General features: G+C 36.5%; 1 protein-coding gene across 1 annotated transcript; it reads right to left on the bottom strand.

Annotated features, from left to right (window-relative positions):
• Window positions 1-424: 424 nt before the first annotated feature.
• Window positions 425-1366, bottom strand: LOC140343939 (olfactory receptor 5V1-like). The gene has a single exon (XM_072430840.1). The coding sequence runs from the start codon at window positions 1364-1366 to the stop codon at window positions 425-427; it is 942 nt and encodes a 313-aa protein (XP_072286941.1).
• Window positions 1367-19066: the final 17700 nt, after the last annotated feature.

Here is a 19066-nt window from a genome sequence, read left to right as displayed (position 1 = left end):
CTTAACCTTAAATATTACAGTTAAATACATATTCGTATACATAAGAATCTTACTTCGGGAAGGTCTACTAAACCATGCAAAATCTTGAAGCCCATAACAAATAAAATATGCTTGGGAGATCATACAAGTTTTTATTCAAATTAGGAAATATCAACAGAAGCTGCACAAGAAAAACAACATTTTTATGAATTGCCCCTTACCTGTCCTAAACAAACCCACCTACTCCTCCACAGATGTATACTTACCAAAAATCAGTGGTTTTCCTGTTTGCTTACTTACAAAAATAAATTAAATATGTGAATATTTGTAATTATATTCTATAAATAAATATATTTGTTGGCAATAGTGATTTATTTATAGTAAATACAAAATATCAGCTTAACTAATTAAACATTAGATAAATAACAAAATAACAATTTTACACTTATTTTTTAAACTTTAAAAACTCCAGTCTCTTTCTTAAAGCCGACTTCACATCTTTATTTTTGAGGCTGTAAATGAGAGGGTTCAAGATGGGGACAGCGGCCGTGTTAAACAGGGAGAGCAGTTTATTGTATTCAAGACTGTCTGCCGAAATGGGCCTCAGGTACTGGTAGATCAGGGTGATATAGAGAAGAATGACGACTGTGAGGTGTGAGGAACATGTGTAGAAGGCTTTACGTCTTCCTGTGCTGGTACGAATCTTTAGTATGGTGGTGATAATAAAAATGTAGGACAGAACAGTTGAAACAAAAGGACCAATAGTCAGAAGAAAAACTCCTTCAACCAAGAACAAAATCTCCAAAACAGAAGTGTTGCTGCACGACAGTTTTATGACTGGCACAAGGTCACAAAAGAAGTGATTTACTATGTTGGATCTGTAACAGGAAAATCCAGCCACAAGAACAGCATATGGTATTATTTCTATAAAACCAAGAACCCAACAGAAAGAGGCTAGAAGAGCACAGATTTTGTGATTCATGATAACGGTATATCTCAATGGATTACAAATGGCAACATATCTGTCATAGCTCATTGCAGTCAGGAACAACAACTCATCACTAATGAAGCATCCAAAGAAATATATCTGGGCTATGCAGCTGAGATATGAAATTTCACGGTCCCCAGTAAGACCTATAAGAAGGATCTTGTGTAGAGTGACAGTTGTATTGCATATATCGATCATGGATAAATTTGCCAAGAAAAAATACATGGGAGTATGTAGATGGCAATCAAAGAAGACCAGTAGGATGATGGTTATGTTTCCACCAAGAGTGAGAAGATAAATGAGAAGAACCAAAAGAAAGATTGGAGCTTGCAACTCTGGAACATCTGAGATTCCTTTGATGATGAAAAACGTTACCACGGTCTGATTTCCCTCTTCCATTTGTTTATAATTATCTGAAAAACGCCTGTGTGTTTAAAGAAAAAATCTTGGCTAATTTAGGGTAAACTTGCTGTCAATCTATACAAAAAAAAAAAAAACCAACAACAGAGAGGAAAAGGCAAAGGGGGGAGAAAGATATGCTTGCCAATGTACTAAGTACAGTAACACCACAGCTCCAGCTTCAGTGTACAATAAGAATGTTTTGGAAATGGAGAGAATTCAGAAATGGCAACTTAACTAATAAATGAAAATGGGACCACAACTAATAGGAATCCTTAATTTAAATGTATTCTCTCTCATGGTGAGGTTTTTTGGGATGTTCAAAAATCCATATTTTTATCTATCATTAGCCATTCAGCTAATATAAATTAAAAAATATATTGCAAATAATTTTGTTGTCATATTTTTTTAGTGCAATTTGTTTTACAAGAAAGATGAATTTATGCAATGCGCTGCAAAATGTCTAGATTTAAAAAAAAATAATGATAAAAAAATGACAAAAGTTAGAAATTGCTTTTTAGTATAATGTTATTAGAAGCATTGGCATCAAGGAAAGGTATTCAAAGGGTGCAGGACAAGTGACTTTTTATATTTGCAATTCTAGATCATATCTATAGGGTTTCTGTTTAAGGTTACAGTTAAGCTATGCACTGAATTGTTTATTATACTTATTTTTCCTATAGAAAATATGATTACATGCAGGCAAGACATTTGAGTACAATTTGAGCCCAGATATGAATCTAATGACATAATGTTAGATGCAGTTTCGCATCCAAATATAATTGGGGAATAAAATAATATTAAGATTAAAAAAACAAGACTTGCATATTAGAGGTCATTAAAGGAATCACTTATAAACAGGTTTTGTTCCAGGGCTCATTGACATTGTCCTTTGAAATTGGAAAACAAAAGGTATCTGAAATGTTTTTTTTTTTCAGGATAATAGGATTATTCAATTTAATTTGTGAACTGCTGTATTTTAAATTACATTTTCCAAGAAAATATCTACAATTTCAAACTAACGTCCAGGCTGCACCCCCCCCCCCCCCAGACCTTTCTATAAAGTTTTTAAGTTTCACTTCCAGGAGTAAAAGAAAACAATTTACCAAACTGCACTTTATACACACCTAAACCTGTGGTTGTAATGTTTCAATGTTGAGTCCTCTCTTCATTTGTATACACAAGGCTGGGGTATTTTGGGAGTCTCCACCTCAATTTCTGTGTGTCATGGACACTTATTATTGGTCTTCTGCATTTTGCAGTACTTTGGCAAGTGTCATGGATGCAGACTTAGGTGAGTAAATGCCTACTCTGTTAAGGAAAAGAGAAAGCGATGAAAGGGGGCTGTTGGTAGAAAGTCAAAAGAAATGTATCCAAAGGGACATAGGCAGCACACTATGAGCCCGATGTATTACAACTCACCAAGATAATACTAGAACTTAGGTGATCTAGTAAACCTAGAATGGACTTTTTAGAAATAATTTGCTAATAATTGGCAAACTTTTAATCCTAGACCAGATCCATACTAGTTTTGTTGGATCACCCAGGTTCCCCCATGATAGTCTAAAGTCTCCAGTCTTGGAGGACATTAATAAATCTGGCCCTTTAAATAATAACTGTTTTGCACATGCAATGAAATGTAATGTCCGTGCACACTACCATTCTATTGATATATATCACTTGATTTGAACACCTCATATATAAACTAAGCATTTTACTCTGTGCTCTAAAAAACCCCCTAAATTGTAAGTACCATATGCTGTAATAAACCTAAATTTTCTTTACAATGCTCCCTAGTTCTTACCAACCAGCTGTCATTTATATAATTGTGCCCAGTACAGAGCTAAGCTTTTATAATGTGCTTATCTATGTAAAGATCCAAGGCTTCAGGTTCAAAAGGCCTCTTGGGATCATTCTGTCTACTGCAATTAATTTTAATGAGTGTTGTCACACAGGAGGATGAGGACAACAGGAGGATGAGGATAATAGGGCATTCCTGTGTATTTTGTGTGATGAGAATGGCTCATGTCATGCCTAATGTTAGGTAGATTGATGTGCCAGGGATGCTTTGGGGCTAGGTGGTTCCTAAAATTCACCGGTTTGGTCAATTGGATAGGCCGCCAGACATTGTAGTGATCCATGCTGGGGGGAAATGATCTGGGATTGCAGTCATCCAGAAATCTCATTGGAGACATTGGGCCTGATTTATCAATAAAATGCATGTGCACTCCGGCCGGCAAGTTATATTCCCGCCAGTCGGGACCGAGTTCCAGTGAACTCGCCTGCCGGTTTCCTGCAAAAAATGAGCAAATATCACGAATACGCCGATTAATTTTCAGCTGTGCGATTCAGGAGATGTTAAATTCAATGATGAGGTGATAGCAATTGATTAGCACACCTCTGCTCCCTGTTCTGTGCGCATCTCCAGTCCATTTTACAGGTCAATTTGAATCTTTAATGTTTGATGTTTTTTTGTGTACGTGCTACTTTTTTATGTTACATTCTACTCGTTCACAAATTTGGTTAATTTATAGTTATATTTGTTATGATAACAACACTGCACTGCACTGCAACACTGCAAACTAATTTCTATCAAGCTGGATATATACTAAGTAGCACTTTCTAATATGTCATCACACAATTGAATGGGTGTAAAAAAATATGATAACAAACATTTGTGACCTGATTAAAATTTAATTCTAGTCTGGCCTTAGAAAAATCAAATATTTTAGTAAAGGATTATAGGCAAACATGGTATAATACATGTATTAGGAAACATTTAGTGATTTCACTTGTGTATGTATGTCAAAATACATTTAAATGTATAGAAACAATACACAAGTATTGAGTACAAATGTCTGCATGGTTTCCACTCCAAAGTGCTACTTGACCCCCCTCGTTGCCTGAAGTTTGGCGCACAACTATACGCATCAAACAACTGAGTTTTAACAAGACTATTGTGCTGATTTTAGCCTTTCAAACAATTCAGAGAAAGGAACAACTTAAAAACAATCACAATTTACTCTTTAAACTGTGTGTCCTGGGAGATTGGAAAGGAGAACACATAACAACAAACCCCCAAAAAACAAACAACAACATTTTACACAAAATATAAAAAAAAACACACACCACTAAATTTACATGACAAAAAACATCTAAACCCACACTTCCATATAAAGCCAAAGTAGTTCAAAAAGGGCCCAACAAATATTGCATTAAAAAAATACTTAGCAAACCAATATGCAATTTTGACCTATCAAGGGTGAAAAATTGGATTAGAAAATATTTATGCAGGACAAACATTTCAGTGGTAATAAAGGCACAATTCTGCAATCAAACAATATGCCACAAACACAATAACATAGCATTAACATTGATTTCAAAATGTGAAAATGGACATTGAAACATTTAAAGTTTCAAAAACAAAAGCAGCTATTTTGCTAAGGGGTAAACAAAGTATCAAATGCAGCAACATAGATTATTTAGGATAACACACAAAACAACAGCCCCTCCTGCCCCTCCAAGAAAGAAAGACAAAGGGAAAAAGCAAGTTAGACAACACCCTTATATATGCTCAAATTTAGGTGCACAGGTGATACAAATTTGCTTATATTCGCCCTATATGTATATTTAGATACATATATAATATTATACTACAATAACTATATATATTTTATATATTTTTTTTATTATAATAATTATAGTATTTACAATTGTATTTATATATATATTCAGCTTCAGTTTATGACTTCCGTGCGAGTACGCCAGTGCCTCAAATTTGTTGATGAAATAATCTTAGGGCTCAGATTCCGGAACGCGAATACACGCGGACGTTGAGTTTTTGATTTGGCTTGATGAGTCAGGCTCATTTGCATTTAAGTACCGCTTTTCTAGGGCTGATAGTAGTATGGTCAGATATTGTGGCCAGAACGTGTTGTAGCCAGGATGTGTAAAAGTTAAAGAGGTGGGATGTTTTGTTGCAGGTAATGGGAGCCTGGTGGTGCCACACTGGGAGTTAGAGGACGACACATGGCATTATCTTAGAGGGGATAGGGTACACCTGAATGTGGTAGGAATGGATTTATGGGCTTTTGGTATTCAGGGCAGCATTTAGAGTGCTCTTCAGGTCAGGGAGGGTGTTTGGGCATAAGGTGATAAGCTCTTGTGATGTGACAGCTGATGCCCTCAGAGGTAGTGCTTTGCGGCCAGCAAAGATACCAGGGGGGCCGTCTTGGTGTGGCATCTTCTGAACTGGTGGAAGGCCAAAAAATGGTGTTTGATGCAAAGAATTGGTATTCCCCATGCACAGTTGTGCAGCTGGGAACAGGGAGCAGTGGCAGCAATCTCAAGTGGAATGAAGTTGTGGTTAGGGCCTTTGAGGTTCTGCAGCCTGCTGAAAAGGGGATAGTAGTCAGAGATGGATAAAATGTTTGAGAATTCTGATAGTAATGTTGCACTGAAGGTGGTATTTATATTGATAACTGTGTTATAGTATGTTTATGGAAATTTAAGAAAAGTTTAGTGTATATTGTTAAGAAAAACAGCTGATGTTGACAATTTGGCAACCCTTAAGTGTCTGTGTCTAATTGAGGGAAAGCAGGGTAGAGAAGCTTCAGATGGGTTAAAAGTAGAGTGAGCCTCCACACTACTTGGGTCTTGTACTGGAGAAAACTAATATTGTTACCTGAGTCCTCCAAATGTCTTGTTGTTAAAATGGGAAAAGTTTATTCTCCTTGCTTTACAGTAAGGCAGTTTTTGGAGCCTGAGAAAGCAAATGTGCTGTTACTGCAATTTTTTTAGTTAATAAAGATATGTATATCAGTGGAGTCCTGCTTGGCAACTGTCTAGAATTTTAGCTTAATCTGCCCTAATTTGGCTACCAAGGTATACTAACTGTGTACTACAATGGAGCACTCCTTGTATGGGAATATTTTTCTTGGCCATTTCTAATCTTTAACTATGTAACCATCTACCAAATAAACTTTCACAGTGTGCAAAGGGTTTTGTTTCCTTATCATGGGAAATTAGTGTATGTTTTACAGTAAGGCTACTTTCAGACACCTTTTTTTCCAGTCTTTTGTAAGCGTTTTTATAACCTTCAAGTGTTAAAAATGGCAATGTGAAAGAAAGTCTAAATGAAAATCGTTGGGTCTGGTTTTTGTGCAGGCTTTTGCATAGTTTAGGCTTTTACAAGTGGTTGTTCAGAAGCTCCATGCAGCTCCTAGGGTCATTTTACCATTTAAACCATTTAAACCATACATTCAGCTGCTCATAAATGCTTGAGCAGGCATTTATGAGCTTTTGCTGCAGGGGTTTATAGGGCTTTCATATGTTCAGGGTACTCAGTGAAGTCAGTAAGGTTTTCACCCTTTTCTGTACTATCCAAAACTGAAAGAAGTGTTGGTTAAACTTACTTCTTAAGTAAACCTATTATCACTTGTAGGTGGATGCAGGTACAGGAAGTCATGCCAGAGTTGTAGACAGATCAGTATGTACTAGTACTAGTATATTTAGTACCAATTCGATATGTTGACCTAGGAGTTTAGTTTGTATTATCCAATCATGCAGTTGAAATATGTAAACTGCTTTTTTTGGACATGATTGTATATTTTATGGTAAACTTCATACATTCTGTAAACAGTCCTAAACATTTGGAAAACCAGCCTGAATATTTTTATAGACTAGGCATAAATATAATAGTTGGCTTTGGTGACTTAACCTCCCTGGCGGTAATCCTGACTGTTGCTCGGGGTGAATTCTCCATATCAAAAGTGGTAACCTGGAGCCACACTCGGGGTGGAATTGCCAGGGAGATTAAAAGTCCCACCTAGTTCCCTTGTTACAGCAGCGTTCTTCAGCGATACCATCTGCGTCCCCAGTATGTGAACATTGGGGACGCGAGGCCAGAGGAAGCAGATGCCGGCTGGGCATCTGCTCAGGAGTGTGTGGCTGGGAGGCGGGACCATGCGGCTGGGAGGCGGGAAATTTAAAATACTAAGTATTTTTAAATGTACCACTTTACATTTAAAAATACTTAATAAAGTTGGTCGAATAGCTCACTATTCGATTCGGCAGCTATTCGGCCGAATATAACAAAAAAATTCGGGTGGTCGAATTCGAATCCCATTAAAGTCAATGGGAGAAAAATTCGGGTTTGTTTCAGCGCTGTGTAGAGCTTCTACAGCCTCCAAACAGATGTAAAAAGATACATTAGAAAAGGATACATGAAAAGATACATTGTAAAAAGATATATTATAAAAGGATACATAAAAAGATACATTATAAAAAGATACATAACACTATTCCATACCTCTGTGCTTCACATGAATATTAAAGTGCACCTGTCAAATCAATTTTAGGCTAAAGCTAGGTACACACTTCCAATAATTATTGTTAGAAAATGAACGGCTACGACCGATCAACGATTATGCACAATTATACTTGAACAATCATATTGTGCACAATTCTGTACATGCTGTAACAATATGATCATTCATATATAATCCACCAACAGTGTCCACACGCTAAATACAATCGTTTGAACGATGCAGGGAGGGACATGTAAAGGAGAAAGTGTACCGCAGAAACATGCACGATCACTGAACGACCGTACACGATAGATAGTGAAAGATCGTCGGCCAATCAGATCCACCGTGGCGGTCGTTCATTTCCAACGACAATCCTCGTTCGTCGGTGTCCTTGGTCCCTTTTTTGGCCAATCGGTTGTTCATCATTTGTTTCTAACGATAATTATTGGACGTGTGTATGGAGCTTTAGTCTACATGGACTGCATTCCCATGGGCTAATCTACACCAGGACGTTTCCTTCACTCTCATTTTTGAGCGTTATCTTAAAAGTTGCTTGCAACATTTAAAAAATTAAAACGCTGGATAAACGCGGAAAAAAACGCTTCCATTGAACTCAATGGAGGCTTTTTCAAGCGTTTTTAAGCTTTAATGAAAGCTTTCAATGAAAACATTGAGCAGTAGAGGTATGAATGGAAATACTATGTCCATTCATACCTCTACTGCTCTGTGATTGGTCTATTTCTCAGCCAATCACAGAGCAGAAGAGGTATGAATGGACATAGTATTTCCATTCATTGCCCTCCTATTGCCTGCGGTTACAGCTAATTGAAGGCACCTGCTTTCAATTAACTGTGACCGCACAGTTCCCACGGTCCAGGAATCCCACAATGACATTATGATTCATAATGTCATTGTAGAATAACATGTAAAAAATAAAAAAAACAAGTTTAAAATAAAAAACAGATACGAAATAAATAATTTAAGAAAAAATAATTTTTTTTTTTTTTTTTTTTTCCTCCCGAATTTTTGCTGTCGAATGCAGCAAAATTCGGTTCGGGTATACCCGAATTCGAACAGCCATATTCGGGTCGAATATAGGGACAACCCGAATTCGAACATCAACACTACTTAATAATAATACCGCCGAAGAGGTTAAACAAAGTAAATACAAACTGCTTTGCAGTGATTCATTTGATTTTAAACATGCCAGCTTCCATAAAATGAAGCATTTAATAAATAACAATACCAATTTACCACTTATTTTTTAACTCTCAAAAACCACAGCCTCTTTTTTAAAGCTGACTTCATGTCTTTATTTTTGAGGTTGTAAATGAGAGGGTTAAAAATTGGAGAGCAATTTATTGTACCTAAGACTGTCTGCTGAAAGCGGCCCGGGGTACTGGTAGCTTAGGGTGATATAGAGAAGAATGACGACTGTGAGGTGTGAGGAACATGTGTAGAAGGCTTTACGTCTTCCTGTGCTGGTACGAATCTTTATTATTGTGGAAATAATAAAAATATAGGGCAGAACAGTTAAAACAAAAGGACCAAGAACTAAAAGGAAAGTTCCTTTAACTATGAACAAAGTCTTTAGAACGGAAGTGTTGCTGCAAGATAATTTTATGACTGGCACAAGGTCACAGAAGAAGTGGTCTACTACGTTGGATTTGTAACAAGAAAATCCAGCCACAAGAACAGCATATGGTATTATTTCTATAAAACCAAGAACCCAACAGAAAGAGGCCAGAAGAGCACAGAACTTGTGATTCAAGATAGCTATATCTCAGTGGGTTACAGATGGCAACATATCTGTCATAGCTCATTGCAGTCAGGAGCTCATCACTAATAAAGCATCCAAAGAAATATATCTAAATTTGCCAAGAAAAAATACATGTGAGTGTGTAGATGGCAATCAAAGAAGACCAGTAGGATGATGGTTATTTTTCCACCAAGAGTGAGAAGATAAATGAGAAGAACCAAAAGAAAGATTGGAGCTTGCAACTCTGGAACATCTGAGATTCCTTTGATGATGAAAAATGTCACCACAGTCTGATTTCCCTCTTCCATTTGTTTATATTTATCTTATCAACATCAGGTAAACATTAAAAAAATTAGAAAACAAAAAAGTAAACCTGCAGTCAACCTATACAAAAAAAAAAAAAGAAACCAACAAGAAAGAGAAAGAGACAGAGGAGGAGATAGATATGCTGGCCAATGTACTAGGTACAGTAAGACCACATCAGTAAGAAGTTCAGTTTTAGCTTCATTGTATAAAAAGAATGTTGTGGAACTGGAAAAAGTGCAGAGAAAGGCAACAAAACTAATAACGAGAAAGCAGGACTACAACTATTAAGGTTAAGTAATTTAAATGTATTCTCTCATGATGAGATGTTTAATAGAAGAGATATAATCACCTTGTACAAATACATTTCAACAGCATTTGTACACAATAGTAGACATTTTAACATGAATATTGGGCTCACCTTCCACAGTAATAAGACAGTTGGACAAATGAACAGGTACGAGAGAAGGAGGCAATGAGTCTAGCTTCATGACCATGGATGGTGATCAGAATTTATATACGAGAGAGCTAGTTTTGAAGGGTCCCTGAGGACCTAATAGGAAGGCTGACCTAAAAACCTAATTTTTGATTGGGCAACCCCAACCTAAAATGTTGGTTGGCGATACTCTATACTATTGTCTGAGAAAAAGACACATTTTCTTCATGTAAGGTATGCTGTTTGAATATTTAACCATTGGTTGAATTTTCAACAGATCCAGGTCAGTGTGCTTGTGCACCCCATGGAAATGTGTAAATGATTTAAAGGAGACAGTTCTTGCAATTACCTTGCATAAAAATAATTTTTAATCCATAAAAATATATATGAAACAGATTTTACAACAAATTGGTTGATTATTTCCATACCATACAAAAGATGACAGGGTAAACCATTTTAAAATAATCAGGCTATGACAAACCTTGTACAATGCATTTAACCTCCTTGCAGTTAAGCCGGACCTTCGCTCGGGCAAAAAAAAATTGCAAGGATGGTTAAGCCCGAGATTTTTCACATCCTTACTTACCTGGTCCCCCTGTGCTCATCCAGCGTCGTCCTCCATCGATCATCGTCCGCCGATCTCTCCAGCGTAGGGTGCCTTCGTCGGGTGCCAGCGGGACCGGTAAGAAGCCGGCTGGCATCTTGTGTTCCGCCGGCCGGCATCCTGTGATCCGCCGGGCCAGCGGATCACAAGATGCCGGCCGGCGGAGGGCAAGATGCCGGCCGGCTTCTTACCTGGTCCCGCTGATTGTCCCACGTCCTTCTCGTTCCAGCGCCGGATGATCTCTGCAGGGAGAAGCCGTCCGGCGGAGAAAAAAAAAACGGACGGCTTCTCCCTGCGTGCGTGATGACGTCGGCGCGTGTGCGGGAAATTCAAACTGAAACTCATTCAAACATTTTGTATTGGATTCAATACAAACTCCTGTATTCAATCCAATACAAAATAATTCAAATAATTACAAAGTATATACCTGGTAAATTCAAACTGTCATTTTGTATTGGATTGGATACAAACTTGCGTATCCAATCCAATACAAAATAATTCAAATAATTACAAAGTATATACCTGGTAAATTCAAACTGTCATTTTGTATTGGATTGGATACAAACTTGCGTATCCAATCCAATACAAAAAATAAAAAAAATAAAATAAAAGTAAATAACTTGGAAATTCAAATTTATATTTTGTATTTGATTGGATACAAACTTGCGTATCCAACCCAATACAAAATAATTCAAATAATTACAAAGTATATACCTGGTAAATTCAAACTGTCATTTTGTATTGGATTGGATACAAACTTGCGTATCCAATCCAATACAAAAAATAAAAAAAAAAATAAAAGTAAATAACTTGGAAATTCAAATTCTTATTTTGTATTGGATTGGATACAAACTCCCGTATCCAATCAAATACAAAATAAATCAAAACAAACTCCAATACATACACAATCAAAGTTTTAAAAATTGCCACACTAGGGAGGTGTTTTAGAATAATATAGTACTTTACAATATACAGAGTTATTGCTTTTTCAGTATTTTCAGTATTTATGATTTGTTTACATTGCTGATTTTTGTGTTTTTCCTTTAATTTTATTAAAAGTAATTTTTTTTTTTTTTTACATGATTGTGTGTTTCAAACATTTTTTATATTCATATTATCTACTAGAACCCTTGTTCGGACATATTTCTGTAAGTTACAGGTCTACAATTTAAAAAAAAATTTAATGAAAAACAGTGGATCACTTTTGGTACAGAAATCTAGACCTCAGTGTAACGCTTAGGTGGTTAAAATATAGATACCCAGAAAATAGTTTACCCTAGTATTCTGTTGAGGGATTTTTTTTGCAATAAAAAGAATTAAACTAGATATAATTTTTCTTTCGCATGCGTGAGATTGGCAAATTTTTTTCTTTCAACAAAAAGACACCTTCTGCGCATACCCAAGATGCTCGGGCGTGCGTAGAAGGCCTGCCCAAGAGCCTTCCGGGATACCTGACCTTTGCGCTCCCATTCATTCTCGACCACCTAGGCTGCCAAAAATTAGGGGACGGTGCTGCACCCTTTTTTATAAAAAAAAAAAAAAACAGAATTTTTACACTACATAAAGGAGTTATCTACCCTTCTATGTAAAGTGAGAATTCTGAGTATGGATACACTTTACCTCTATTATAACTTAATCCATATTCAATAAATGTTGACATTTTTACATGGGGGATAAATGTATTTAATGCCCTGCAAAATGTTCCAGTAAAAGTACCTCAAATGACCAGATTCTTTTGGTATTTTTCTTGTATAGAGTGTTATGAGAAGCATTGGTATCAAGGCAAGGCATCAAATGTGTAGGACAAGAAACATTTTACACTAGTAATTTAATTCATGTTATATTTTAGGTTTGCAGTTTTCTGAATTGATTTAGTACCCTCCATTTTCCAATGGAAAATATGATTACATGCATGCACGACATTTCAACCTAGATATACTGTACATCCATGAAATAACATTAGATGCAGTTTGGCATATAAATATATTTGCTGAAGAATACTATAAAACTAATGATTAAAAAATACTTGAATATTAGAGGTCTTAGTGGTCTTTATTAAATCTGGCCCTATAAATTATAATTGTTTTACACACGAAATAAAATGTCCTATCTCGTGCACCCTACCATTCTATTGAGATGTATCACTTAATTTGAAGACATCATATATGGTCTATTTTGTGCTGTACTAAACAGCTCCTTATATTATAGGTTACTACATGCAGTAGTAAACTTAAATTTGCTTTACATTGCTCTCAGTTCTTACCAACCAGTTCACATTCATATAATTGTGCATGGTACAGAGTTGAGCCTTTTTAATGTGCTTACTTATGTAAAGATTCATGGCATCGGGTTCATGAGGCCTCTTGGTATTATTCTTTCCACTGAAATAAATTTTAATGAGTGTTGTCACATAAATTATCATAATCCCTGCATAGTCTTTTTATATTGTAAAAATAACCTACAATATCCAGTTACTAAAAAACCCAGAAGTTTTCAGGCCATACAATGCTTTCATACCTTTAGCCTTAACCTTTATGAGAATACATATCTAGTTTTCCTGATTTTTTCTCAGTTCAGCCTGTTGATGCCAAACATATAGATTTGAAACTTAACTACTACTACTACATTAACAACTGTGAGCCCTTTACCCGTAGATGGAAGCCAGCTACTGTACGCAAAAATAATGAGCATGTAAGAATTGATACTATATATATATATATATATATATATATATATATGAGGTTGTGGTCATTGGGGGGTTCCTGACAATTCAAGGATTTTGGGAATGCTGCCTGGCCTGCAACAACTTAATAGGAGCTACCCTTTGGGCAGCTGCTTTCTCCTGTGCATTAAAAATGATCTACAAAGTTATCTGGAACTATGACATTATTCATTTTTACCTAGGGATGGGCAGGTGATTTTCTAGGGGTTGGTTTTGCAGTGAAAAATCACTGGGGGAGGGGGGTGTCACTAAAGTTTTATGAGGGATCTTGTCAATGGGTAAGATACTGTTAATTAGAGGATCTCTGTCATTTGGAAAGAGGTTGTGTCATTAAGAACCACTAGAAAAAAAAACAATTGATCTGTTTACATGCCTTGTACCCTTGCTTTTGTTTTGGTAACCCGTTGATGTTTTACTGATTGAATGATGTGTCTTCTTTCTTCTCACTACCATGGATGCTGGTGGTCTTTGGTGAACATCATAAAGGAAATATGATTTTTTATTTTAATCATTTTAAATTGTGATAACATTAACATTAAATATCCAAAATGGAATATACATTTAATGTACAGTGTTGCATAATATGGTTTTGTATATTATAACTGCCTAATATTATTATTATTATTATTATTATTATTATTAATACTAATAATAATAATAAAAATAGTAATAATATTAATGATAATAACAAAATCATAATAGAGGATAAACATTTTTAAACACCTTTTAAAGGCATTTTTATAATAAATCTACTATCCTGACTTTTCTTAAATGGCATTTGATTTCTATAAGAGTAGCAGGCAGCAGTCACAGCATCCATATCACAAGTCAAGTAGTACTAATCATGACATAAGGAGCACAGGAGCTTGGGATCTTCGTGTTTCTAACAGCCTTAGGACTATGGCAGTGTCTAATCACATTATTGACGTGCTGGAACAAACTGCTAGCAATCCTGGTTACATTTAATACTGTGTATGAATGGTTTTGACAGTCATGTGAGTGAAATAAATGCTGGGAATCTCTGCATATGGGATGAGTTTGCAGTAATTTTAGGTAGGACAAAAATGCTTCTTAAAATGAAAACTTGCAAGCAGGTAGGAACTTAATTGCAGAAGACACATGTGGTGTCCATTTTGCAATAAAGCATACTTACCTGGCTGTATACAATCTTTTTTCAAAGTACACTGAATTGTGCATCCCTGCTTTTTTCTGTTTTTCTAAGTTGCATGGCTTGTAGGGCTACTTCTGAAACAACTAACTTTTCTGCGAAAATAACTGGTATAGCAAAAGTAAGTAAAAAAAAAAGACTGAAGGCAGGGAACTATTGGTACTGCTGTTTCACTAGTACACTTCTCAGAAAGTGGTGTCTAAAAAAGAACTCTACAAAGTATTAGTATTAAATTAATTACTTTTATACCCTGCTGTCCTCCTGAAGCTCTAATTTAAAAGACAAATATAAAAACAGGGCATCATGTATTTGTTTATTCTTCAGATTATTTCACATGCATTACCCATGCCTTACTGTTTCCTGTTCAATTAACTTCATGTTTTTTTTTGCCAACTTGCTTGAAAAGAAATATTGCACAGTTTAAAAAAGTAAAGATTTGATAGTTACTTTAAAACTCCTAAATAATTTGGTTCTATCTTAAAAAACTGCAATCTTCTCATGAAAGCTGACTTCACATCTTTAAATGACGCTGTAAATGAGAGGGTTTAATTAGGGGATAGCAGCTATGTTAAACAGGGGGAGCAGTTTTCTGGCTGTGCACATTCTGAGTGAATATTTAAATAATGATTGAGTAATCAAAGTTTCCGAGGTCCTGCTTGGCAGCCATTTAGAATTTTACCTTGTTTTGCCATTATTTTGGCTACCAAGTTAGAACAACTCTGCACTGCAATGGAGATCTCCATGTGTGTGAATCCTTTGCTTTGGCACAGGGTGCAGAGAATTTTCATTCCATGGGAAAATAGTGTATGTTTTCAGTAAAATCTGTTCAGACCTATTTTCCCAGGCTTTTTTGCAGCCTGCAAATGCTGGAAATAACCTTGTAAAAATATAGTTTACATAAAAAACAGTCTGTTTCTTTTGCAGACTTTTACAATGGGTTGTTCAGGAGCTCCATGCAGCTTTTAGGGTTGTTTTACCATGCAAATGCCTCATAGACTTGCAGTCAAGTGCTCGTAAACCCTTGTGCAGGCATTTATAAACTTTTGCTGCAGGTGTTTATAGGCATTTATTAGCAAGTCCTTAAAATGAGTCCTTGATGAATTGACAAAAAACACAGCTTTTTCAGCTGTTTTAAAAAGCCAGAACAAGCCCCTATAAATGCTGCACAGCAGTTTGCAATTACAGACGTTTTTGGCCTGAATACAATCCAAGCTGTGCATAATAGGCATCAAAGACCCACTATAGTAGAAGCAGATCTGGACATATGCTAAGTGCATTTTTTAAGACGTTCTGCATATACAGCTTAATGCAGCTCTGTACCTGAATTTGATTTGGTAGTTTTCTTGCTGCTTTATTTCAAGCAGAAAGTGGAGGAGGGAAAATAGGCAGAAAGAGCTGGTCAGTTACACTACAATGCTCATATGTGAAAAGTAATATACTCATAGAATTAGAGAACAAAAAAAGAAAAAGATGTGCTTTTTAGTCTGCCCATTCTGTTTTCACTGTCCATCCAGTTGGGATGATACATGAACCAAAATCATTACTGAACTGAGAAAGAAAAATAAGTTATCCTGTACTGCTAGATAGGGCTGTGCTGTGTGACAAGGTTGTGTAAAGTTAAAAAAAAGATATACAAAAGTATGAATCCTTTGCCAGTTAAAATAACTTGCATCCATTTAATCAGTGTATTCAACTGTCAGATTTAACATCAGTATACTCAACTCAACTGTGAAATTTTGTGTTAACATATATTTTTATGAGACCAAAGTTCTATTTTTGTTAAAACTATATTTTTTTATGTTGTCAAAAATATATAAGAATGATTCTTCAAGTATAATGACCGTTGGAGTGGCATTAAAAAAAAGTCTATAAAAAAAATAAATTCAAGAAGGAAATATTAGGCATAGCTTATATTAGAAAGTCAATTAACTTACATTACATCCAAGCTGACATACTTCTTTATACACTCTTTGCAGAGCAATCCATTTTAAAAGACTGAGATTTTCAGTAAAATTATTGTAATCACAGTAAATTGATGTTTACAGTTTGGTCTGGGCTATTTTCAAAACAAAAAAATAAAAATATAAACAGTCAGCCTTATTCCATAAAGAGTTATTTAATTTACTCAACTCTTTAAGTTACTAACTTACTAAAACAGAACTAAACCCAAAAAAAAACCTGAAGACCCAGAGTCTTCTGCTGCAGGTAATTTATGGCAAACAGGCCCCTTAATACTCCAATGCTTGCTTGCGGTCATCTCCCTACTTATTTTGATTTCACCCCAAACTATCATGGTACGTATCAGCACGTATGCATGTTATATACCTAACTTAATCCAAATACTCACTTTGGCAATATGGAAAAAATTGAAAATGATTTGGGGGTTTTGGTAGACCATAAATAGCATGCAATGCCAAGCTGCAATATTTAAAGCTTGGAAAGCACTTTCTTGTATTAACCTCCTGGGCGGTTCATTTCTGTCCGGATTTATGTCTAAAAGGCGGTACATTTTCATGAAAATTTATTTTACAGTATACCTTAATAGTCTGAGTACAATAAAGTTTGAAACACTAACGTCACCGGGAACTCCAGGTGAACATCAGCGCACTCGCCGACAGGGACAGATCGAGGAAGTGGATGCGTCCAGAGGATGGCAGGAGCCTGGAGGACACCGGAGGACGCCGATGGGACCAGGTAAGTGTTTGTTTTTTACTTTTTTAACTACCCCGAGTGTTACTCGGGGTTACCGCTTTCATCTTGTTTTTTTTTTTACCCCGAATCATACTCAGGGGTTACCTCTGGGAAGGTTAAAAGAGGAATAGACTGCAGAAATGTAGACACAGTCCTGTCCCTGTACAAAGCATTGGTCAGACCTCATCTAGAATATGCAGTCCAGTTTTTGGCACCAGTTCACAAAATGGTATTGTGGAACTGGATAGAGCGCAGAGAAAGGCAGCTTAACTAATAAAAGGAATGGAGGTACTCAGCTCTTAGTGTGTGGTGAAAAAAAATTGAATCTCCAGATAAAAAAGGGATTCTACACAGTAAGGTCTGTGAAAATGTGGAATAGGCTCCCTCAGGAAGTTTTATGGATTGCTTTAAGAAAAAGCTGGATGTGTTTCTAAAAGTGCATAACTGCGTAATAAAGTTTTTTAAAGACTTGAAGAAAAGGACAGAGTATAGCTAGGGTTTTGTGCAGCAAAGAAAAATTTTATTGTGGAGATCAAACTAAAAAAAAACAAGTTTCCAGCCCCCGCCAGCTGCTCCCCACCCGCTGGTTGCCGTCCCCTGTTTTAATTCACGGCACCCTAGCTTTACTCTGTCCTTTTCTACATTACTTATACACCCAATTTAGGGGAGCGGCTACAGATATTTACATAGATGTTGGGACTAACACCATTTTTTAGTTCTTTGAAGTAAAGACAACAGAGACTGTTGATCCAGGGAATAGATCCGATTGCCTCCAGTGATCACAAAGGAGTTTTTTTCCTCTGATGGAGTAATTTGAGCCAGGGTCTTTTTTGCCTTCCTCTGGATCAACAATGCCAACCTTTTCGGACCAAGGGAGGTCACCGTACTGCACATGCGTGGGGAGACATGTGTCACTCAAAGGGCAAGAAACTTCCTCTTTAGTGACATCATGATGCCAGAATCTGCCCCCTTTCCCATTTCAGTCCTGAGCCTGCGGAGAGTGGCCAGAGACACACCCTGCCCACTTCCTTGAGCCTGTGATCTATATGGGGTCATGGTCTGTGGCTCTGGCCAGTGCTCCCTCTCAGCGGGGTCCTTCTCCTGACCCAGCCCAGAGTTGCGGACCACTAAAGTTTTCTTACAGATCACCAGTGGTCAGCGGTCCACCAGTTGGCAACAGCTGGTCTATAGGATTTTTATTTGGGATATGGTCTTTCCCTAGTGGTTGATTTTGATTGACTTCTGTTTTTTTTCAACCTACCTATGTAATTATGTAACAATATGAATGTGTATAGGAGTATACCACATTATAAGTTAAGACCAAGGCAAATTTAAAAACAAACCGTAGTTTCTTGAAAATGATACATTTAATGTTTTTTATTAAATACAGGGTGTCAAAAAATCGACCTGGAGTTTAGCTTTTTTAGTAAGAGAAAGAGACATCCGTAGACAGTGGAAGGTATTAGTTAGTTTAACCTGCATCCTGTCCATTACGAGTGGAGTTTAGCTCCCTCAAAAATCACCTCCTCCCCAGATAAAGCTGCCATCCAGTTAAACCACTCTCTCTCTTCGGCTCTGAATAAAGTTGCCCCTGCAACCTTCTGCTACCCCCGCCCTGCCAACCCCCATCCCTGGCACAACAATCACACCAAACACCAATAAAAGACTGTTCATGCAGCTGAGCGCCAGTGGAGGAAATCTGGCCTAAG

The sequence above is a fragment of the Pyxicephalus adspersus genome, chromosome Z (assembly GCF_032062135.1).
Source record: "Pyxicephalus adspersus chromosome Z, UCB_Pads_2.0, whole genome shotgun sequence".
Lineage (NCBI taxonomy): Eukaryota > Metazoa > Chordata > Amphibia > Anura > Pyxicephalidae > Pyxicephalus > Pyxicephalus adspersus.
Note: the sequence above shows the minus strand (reverse complement) of the source record. Positions and strands in the feature narration are given on the sequence as shown.